Raw genomic sequence first — 8123 nt, forward strand, 5'->3', positions numbered from 1 at the left:
CATCGCCATATCTCACACACAGACTGCTACTGCGCGGCAAAACTAATACAACTTTGCCCGACCAGGAATTCTAACCCGGGACCTCGGAGCAGTGTCTTATGGGGCACACAATAAAACGCCATAGGTGTGATTAATTTCATTTACGTCTTTTATAAAGGTTGAGCTGACCGACACCGTTTAGTTAGTTTCTAAATATTTGAAAGTACTCTATGCTGGTTAGTAATTATTGGATATTTAATTAATGGTAATTATCTGTATTAAGCTCATTTTATTTGTTTCAATGTAGAAATCTCTGGAACTAACTAAGTACTTCCCTCAATTCTTGAACTAACAATTTTCCTTTAACAGTTTTTATATTCCCGTGAAAATCATAACCATACCAAAATTCCTTCAACCCACACGTCTGCAACAACATGAACTTATAAAAAATATATTTACACCCTGTTCTCCATATCTTACTTCATGGGCCGGCATATTTACAACAATCTTAAATCACGACATTTCACAAAGCTACTCACTATGCTATACCATAAAAAAAACTGTATATCTTTCATCAAAATATAAAAGCCAAGTTCTACCCTGGAGCCGCATCGAGGTCGACACATCCGACACGACAGGCCGCTCGCGACACAGCGCTGCGCAAAGGCCTTTGTTCCCCCACAATGGTTTTCCGTTTATTTTCCTACGACTGTGCATTTACGTCGTTTTTTCATGTCAATGGAAATGCTTTATAATGTACAAAAATATCTGCTAGGATTTTTTTAAAATAATACACAGGGTGTCCCAGAAAGTAGTGTCAAGCGGAGGTCCAGAGATAGAACACCCCTTGGGGTATCCGAATCACCCCATGTATGTTCCGCGATTTTTCATAGTTTTCGATATGTGAATATTTTTCTAAATTTTGAGACTTTTCGATTTGAACGATTAAATGTTTTCTTTTTAAAAAAGTAGAAGACTTGTTCGAGATTTTTTGATTGCAACATAAGTTTCATTAGTTGTGCTTTTTTGCTAAAAACAATCGTAACTTTAATGAAAATTATGAAAATGTTGGTGTAAAGTGAAAAACTTACGTTCTATGAATTATAACTTAAATTATTAAAAAACTAAACAGGTGACTTCGTGGTTCTAAGGTAGGTCACAAACTTTTCCAGACTCTTAACTTACATATTCATAAAAAAACATAGTCTTTCATGGGGCTATTTCGGCTAAACTCAGCCTTAAAAGATAGCAAGGTGGAAAATTCTTAAAATTTGCCATTAGATTACAATTTTTTTAACTTCTCATCACTCCTAAGGTTAATTAGTTTTGAACTAACCGAAAATAACTGCAAGAAGAAGACTGCCCCCATGTTGAACTATGTTTTTTAATGAATATGTAAGTTGAGAGTCTGGAGAAGTTTTTGACCTACATTAGAACCACGAAGTCACCCGTTTAGTTTTTTAATTTAAAGAAGAAAATTTAAGTTATAATACATAGAACGTAAGTTTTTCACTTTACACTAACATTTTCATAATTTTCATTAAAGTTACGAAGCTGATTGTTTTTAGCAAAAAAGTATAACTAATGAAAATTTAGTTGCAATAAAAAAATCTCGAATAAGTCTTCAACTTTTTAATAAAAAAATATTTAATCGTTCAAATCGAAAATTCTCAAAATTCAGAAAAATATTCATAACTCAAAGTATGAAAAATCGCGGAACATACGTGGGGGTGATTCGGATACCCCAAGGGATGTTCTATCTCTGGACCTCCGCTTGACACTATTTTCTGGGACATCCCTGTATAATTAATTTTAGTGTCTCGTATGAAAGCCTAGTGTTCGACTTGTCTATTCCTTCTGGTAAGCATGCAAACACTATGGCTTTACAAGATTTTAATAAAAATAAAACAAACAAAACTGAATTAATAATTTATTTAAATTAAACACCGATGCCTTAACGACAATAATTATGATAATCATAAAAATCCACTTTAAAAATAAGTTATATGTTTTTCACTCTAGTGGAAAAGGAAAGTATCTAATAAGAGATATAGCATGCACGATTACCACAATGACGTCACCGACATTACAATGCGGACGTGGGAGAGAGACAGAGAGATATAACCAATACGCGTCTAATTATTACTCTCAACAATAATTATATGTCTCACTCCAATTTTGACGATATTTTCACAGGATTGCTATTCCATAATTTTAATGTAATGCAAATATTATAATATACGAAATCAAACTTAAGATGAACCAAAAATTTAATAGACCTATATAAAAGTATAGAAGGCAATTTTGAACCCTGTAGTTAAGGACAGATTATCATCTTATAAAACTCCTCCAGAGCAGGCGTTAGTACTGCGTTTTGTGGGTCAAACCCCACAGTATTCATCGAACCACTAAATGGATCTAACTTCGCATCCTCGTATGTCCTTCACGAGCTAAGTGTCGATAATGGATAGATCCTGGAGTATGCTCTCTTCTACGTCGCTGAAGAAAGCCGGCTGGTGGCTCGGGTAACGGCGGTGATCGGTACGTAACAAGTTCCTATTGGAAAAAGATTTTTTGAGAATTCATGTTTGAAAATCGCTGTTGTATGCATTTTTTTCTCTGTGCATATGAAACAGTTGAAATTTGAAAGTCATTTAATTATTGGAGACTTTTTTCATATGTATTTGTGGATTCCTCTGTTCCATTAATTGGTCTGTAATTTTAGTTTCAATAAAAAAAACTGTAAAATGCTCATTAAGTACTGACATGTATGCTAAAATTTATAAAAAATATCATCATATTTCTTAGAATTTAATTACTTACTCCCATACCAGTATTTTATTATATATGTTTTAAAGGTTAGAAACTATTTATATAACTACTACAATAGAAGGCTTTGGGTTACTTGGTTAGCAAAGACTTGGGTTAAAAATAAATTACATACAAATTACTTTGCTGATATATTTATTTATATAAAAATAATTAGATTTATTCTAAAACATAATATAATCTTACAAAAATAACTATATAACTAAACTAAAATTATTAAAGCACATAAATAGAAAGTGTGTCAAAAGCATGGCACTATCGTATTAAAAACAAGCATACATATAAACTTTAACAGCGCCTTGTTGATATAATTGTTTTGCCTTTTATCCTTATTACTAAATATATCCAAACATGTTTATTTAATAAGTAGATAAGCCAGGGGAAAAGAACGATATTATACTTGACCTTCTACAGAAAACAGATAGTATTTAGAGGGGATCATTGTGGCAAATGACCCCCCACACAGTACAACAAATATACACAAGCACAAATAGTTTATTACATAAATACAAACGTTTAATGTAATTTTTAATAACATTACATACTATGATCAAAAATATTTTTTAATCTATCTTTGTCTCACGCCTCAAAATTATTGACGAATTAAAATTTTTAACAATAAACATTACTCTAAGAATTTTTTCTTATATATTAATTATTTAATCATAAATTTTGGCAAGAAAAGCGTATGTATTATAGATTTAAACTTTTTATTGTATATAATATATTTCTGTGTTATATGAATTTTGCACATGTATGACAAAATTATAAAAGTGGATTTGTAAATAACAGCTACTCTGATTTAAGAGAAATAGGTCAACCTATTTTATCACAGATTATGAAGTTTTCAGAGGGACGACAGTAACCTAACTCGACATTTTTAAATATGTTTAAAATTTTATTATTTTACTTAGATATTTACTTGAAATAATAATGCTTCGAAAATGCAATTATTACCATATTTTGGAACACTTTACTTCATGTACTCTCAAAACATAATGTAGCTAAACAAAAAATAAGATGTTTTTTTTATGAAAATAGTTCCCAATCTCTTAGAACATTTAATCACCTTATTCTATAATAAACATTAACCACTAAAGAATTCGTACACAATAACATATACATAACAATAACTACAAAATATAATCGATATTACGAAATTCGAAAACACTGAAATTGTATGAGCAACGAAAAGGATTGTCTGTTAATTTATTATATGACTAAAAATAGCTCAAGTGATTACAATACATTTTCATAGAGTATATTTTTTAAGTATTACTCCAGGGATTAATAATAATAAAAGATTACAAAAATAGTCCAGTTGTAATACAAAATAATGCACGAAATGCCGAAGTAACAATGACTTGTACAATAATCAGTGTCTTCGAATATCTCACTACTTCCAAACTAATTCAGTCTACTGTTTCATTTAAAATATATTACATACATATAATCCTTATATATACATGACATGTATTATATAACGCAATCCAAACATTTCCACATTAACAACAGATACAATATGTAATAAAATATGTAAATTTCCAACAGACATTGCCCGGTACACAACTACAATATAATAACTCTGACTAAACATTATGTAAGTCTAATTTATTTTTATACTACATGACATTATGGTATATCGATACTCGGTATCAATGGGCAAAATTAATAATTGATCGATATGTGCAGATCGACTTTGAAAATAAACCAATCAAAACAATATTTTTTTATAGGGGCACAGTAGTGACCCCACTGAAGTTGATGGTAAATAGAGTGGGTCCAATAGAAAGTCGACTGACGAGAGATAATAACCTCTTGACAGTCGACACAATTATGCCGGCCTGTTGGAACCGGACATACACAGGCTGATCCCGGAATGCGACACACTTACGTGAGCCACTATGGCGGGTTTTAACAACTTCTGTCCGGTGATCGCTATCCGGGCGGATATAAAATATATCCTACCACCATCGAAATTCGATTGAAAGTGATTTGAGCGTTACCATCAAACAATAATGTCATTTCTGCCATGGATATGAATTATTTATTTCGACAATAAATCTACTTATTAATGCTTAATTACCAACACCTCCAATCAGTTACCACAGAAATCATTCATTTCGTCAAAAATAACTAAACAATTATAATATCAAATCACCTATATACGAAAGTTTAATTCAAATATTTAACTATAATCTAAAAGTAAACTTATTTAATTGAAATCAGTAAAGAAATATTTTGGTACGGATACGAATATAGGTGATTTGAATGTTTGCATTTGTTTTTGAGTCTGACTACCCATTTCCATTGCCTAATGTTCTACCACGGTGTCTCGATCGACATACCTCTCGAAGATGTGAAGCAGCTCGAAGCATACCTCAGCCAGGATCAGCGCTATGATCATCCATTCCAGGCGGATGTGGTGCCTGTCTTGCGCCCATGATGATAGTAACTCTAAAAGCTCCACGCAGTGGCCTAACTGTTCGTTTAATACCTGACGGAAATTAGAGAATATTAATAGTTACTGTAGAGGTTGGGAATGTTGAGTAATACCTAGATTGTAATAATAACAAATTAGTAGACAAACTGAATTAACAAAGGCGCACATCGCTTTTATATGACAGACATGGCGTGACACCGCGTTCCCGCACAACTACGCACGTGTTACTCAGATATCTGCGCAAGTGCGTGTGTGTCTACAGTTAACATACGAACGTATTTCAAAGAGTATTGTTAAAGAAAAGAAGAAAAATATAAGTCAAAATAAATAACTAACAATTTTATAGCCCTTTAGAATTCTAACTAAACCCATAGTCTAGATGTAAAATCGCTTTAAATCTTGTTTTTGTAAGCCAATGTTCTTCCTCAACTCGCCTTAAGGTGGTAGCTCAAGGTCCATTTTCATACATTTTGTTTCGGCTTTAATCTGGGTAACTAAACAAGTATTGGCAAGTAAAGAATTTAAATTCACGTCTAGTTAGTGATTAGTTCTCGCAGTTGAAGAAAACGTAAAATAATTAATAATCATGGATATTTCGGCCTTTAAATTTAATATGACGAAATTTTAAAGGCAGAAATATCCATGATTATTAATTATTACATTTTCTTTTCAACTGCGAGAACTAATCACTAACTAGATGAATTTAAATTCTTTACTACCAATACTTGTTTAGTTACAGATTAAACCAAACAAAATGTATGAAAATGGACCTTAACCACCTAATGCCTTTTAAACTGTTGAAAACTTTACTTCTAAAACCATGTTTTGTCGATACTTTTAAAGTGACATACCCTGGTCCTCCTAGATATGGTGAAGTATGCGAGGGTGTTAGAGTAGAGCCTCTCGAGCTCCTCTTCCTCCCAGTAGAAGTCTGGTGTATCCAACATGTCCGATTCAACGTTCAATCTGTGTCGGAGAGAGAACAACTCGCCTAGTTTGCGGACTACCTGTGAAAGATTAGAGTTCATAATATAAGAAATATTTTGACAAAAACACTACTTCGCACCCGGAAGCAAGATGTATCTAAAAACTTGGTTACGAATAAGTCACATGATCTAAACTTTAGATCCTTAAGTTTCTTAATGTTAATAAAAGTTGATCGAATTAGAATATCACTGGAATATATTTACTTACCCAAAATCCTTAAATCTGAAACCTCCTATAATGATGAAATCTAGTAAATTCAGGTGGTAAGTTATTTTAGAAACAGCTTACCTCCTTTTTATCGACATGAGCGGCGCCCTCCTTCTCCATGGAGGCGGTGTGGTACCGCACGGAGGACGCCAGCGCCTCCAGCCGCGCCTCCCACGCGCCCAGCCGCGCCGACTGCACCATCGCGTGACTAAACATTAAATAGTTTAAAGTGTGCTTATTTATTTGATACAGTGCAGTTAAAGACGACAGTTAATATAGCTGTACATGTCGTCGAAACCTCTTATTGACTATATTATTCATATTTGTAATGATGAATAAAAGTATATTAATATTCAGGACAATCTAAAAAGATATAGAAATATTTGTTTTATCTACAGAAATGTAATGAACAATTAGTGTAAAAAAATATATACATAAATAAAAATACTGGTAATTATGACCCCCCACAAGTTTCACATTGAATCCGCGCCTGGATGTATCCACTCGGTGAGAAATAAAGAATATAGGTAGGTAGGTATTTAACTTAATTTTTTACCTGAATGTATATCTTTCCAAAGAGTTATCCCTTTCGGGCACCATCACAAAACATGACTCTTGGAGATGACACTTCTTACTGCAAACAAACAAAAATTGCTCACTTTTAATAGCAAACAATCATTTTACAGAGTGTACTTCGCACATCTGTAAAAAGAAAATGCTAAGTTTATATTGAAAAGTAACGACAAGCCATACTCTGCCTCAATCCTTGATTTTGGCATATGTTGACAACAGAGTGAATTTCCTATGTTGGTTTTTGTACATTATTTTAAATGAAAGAGAAAATAACACGTAAAAAAAATTCATTTGTGACATCAGCATCAAAATAGATTGTAGTTATTCATATATTTCAAATATTGTTCTGAAAAAGCAGAAGCGCGTTGGGTTTATCGCGCTTTCTCTTTCTCAAGCACGCTGCATTACAGCCGGTGTCACAAAGAGGTCACAGTTTGCTACTACTCTTATTTGAAAGCTACCCCTTCTACCAAAATTCAAAGCTTTATAACTTATTTAGCACTGCATGGATTTTGAAAATTCTTTTTCCGTTATATTTAGGATGAGGTACATTATTGATAAATGTATTAAAAATAGTGAATTACCTTATTGCCCATTTACCAGATAGACATTTTGTGGCATTCCTCATGCCTGGTTCAAGATGTCCCCCTCTACATTTTGGTTATGTAATTATCTAAGTACTTACACATTTGGTTGATAGAAGTATGTCATCACTTCTCTCTCCTTCTCTACAACTTCTCTTGGATAACTTTCGATCTCATATCTAAATGAAAAATATACAACTTAATTCACTATAATAAGAACCAAAATTATAAAAAAAACAGTTTGAATTATTGTTGTAATGATTAATCATATGCGGCCCACAATAGAATTTAATTTTATTTACTTTAAGGAAATATACAGAACTATATTACTTACAAGTTCATTTTATTTCTGATTTCTATGTATGTACAAAATGTTTATTCTTTGTTACATATATTCAAAAGAACTGAACATTAATTTAAATTAAATTGAGATTGGGGACTCAGAACTCAAAAGAACTTAAGGCGATACCTCAAGGTCAATATTCAAAAATCATGGATATTTAGGCCTTTAAAATTTAATA

At 32.3% G+C, this 8123-nt stretch overlaps 1 protein-coding gene across 1 annotated transcript; it reads right to left on the reverse strand.

Annotated features, from left to right (window-relative positions):
• Nucleotides 1-1895: 1895 nt before the first annotated feature.
• On the reverse strand, nucleotides 1896-7757 carry LOC119188865 (required for meiotic nuclear division protein 1 homolog; the record flags this gene model as incomplete). The annotated part of the gene is given in 6 exon segments (XM_037436919.1): nucleotides 1896-2535; nucleotides 5157-5305; nucleotides 6103-6258; nucleotides 6527-6653; nucleotides 7002-7079; nucleotides 7704-7757. Coding segments are annotated over 6 exon segments (670 nt in total), but the record flags the coding sequence as incomplete, so codon positions are not given.
• Between the last annotated feature and the right edge of the window lie 366 nt (nucleotides 7758-8123).

Source organism: Manduca sexta, chromosome 9 (genome assembly GCF_014839805.1).
Source record: "Manduca sexta isolate Smith_Timp_Sample1 chromosome 9, JHU_Msex_v1.0, whole genome shotgun sequence".
In the NCBI taxonomy this organism is placed as follows: domain Eukaryota; kingdom Metazoa; phylum Arthropoda; class Insecta; order Lepidoptera; family Sphingidae; genus Manduca; species Manduca sexta.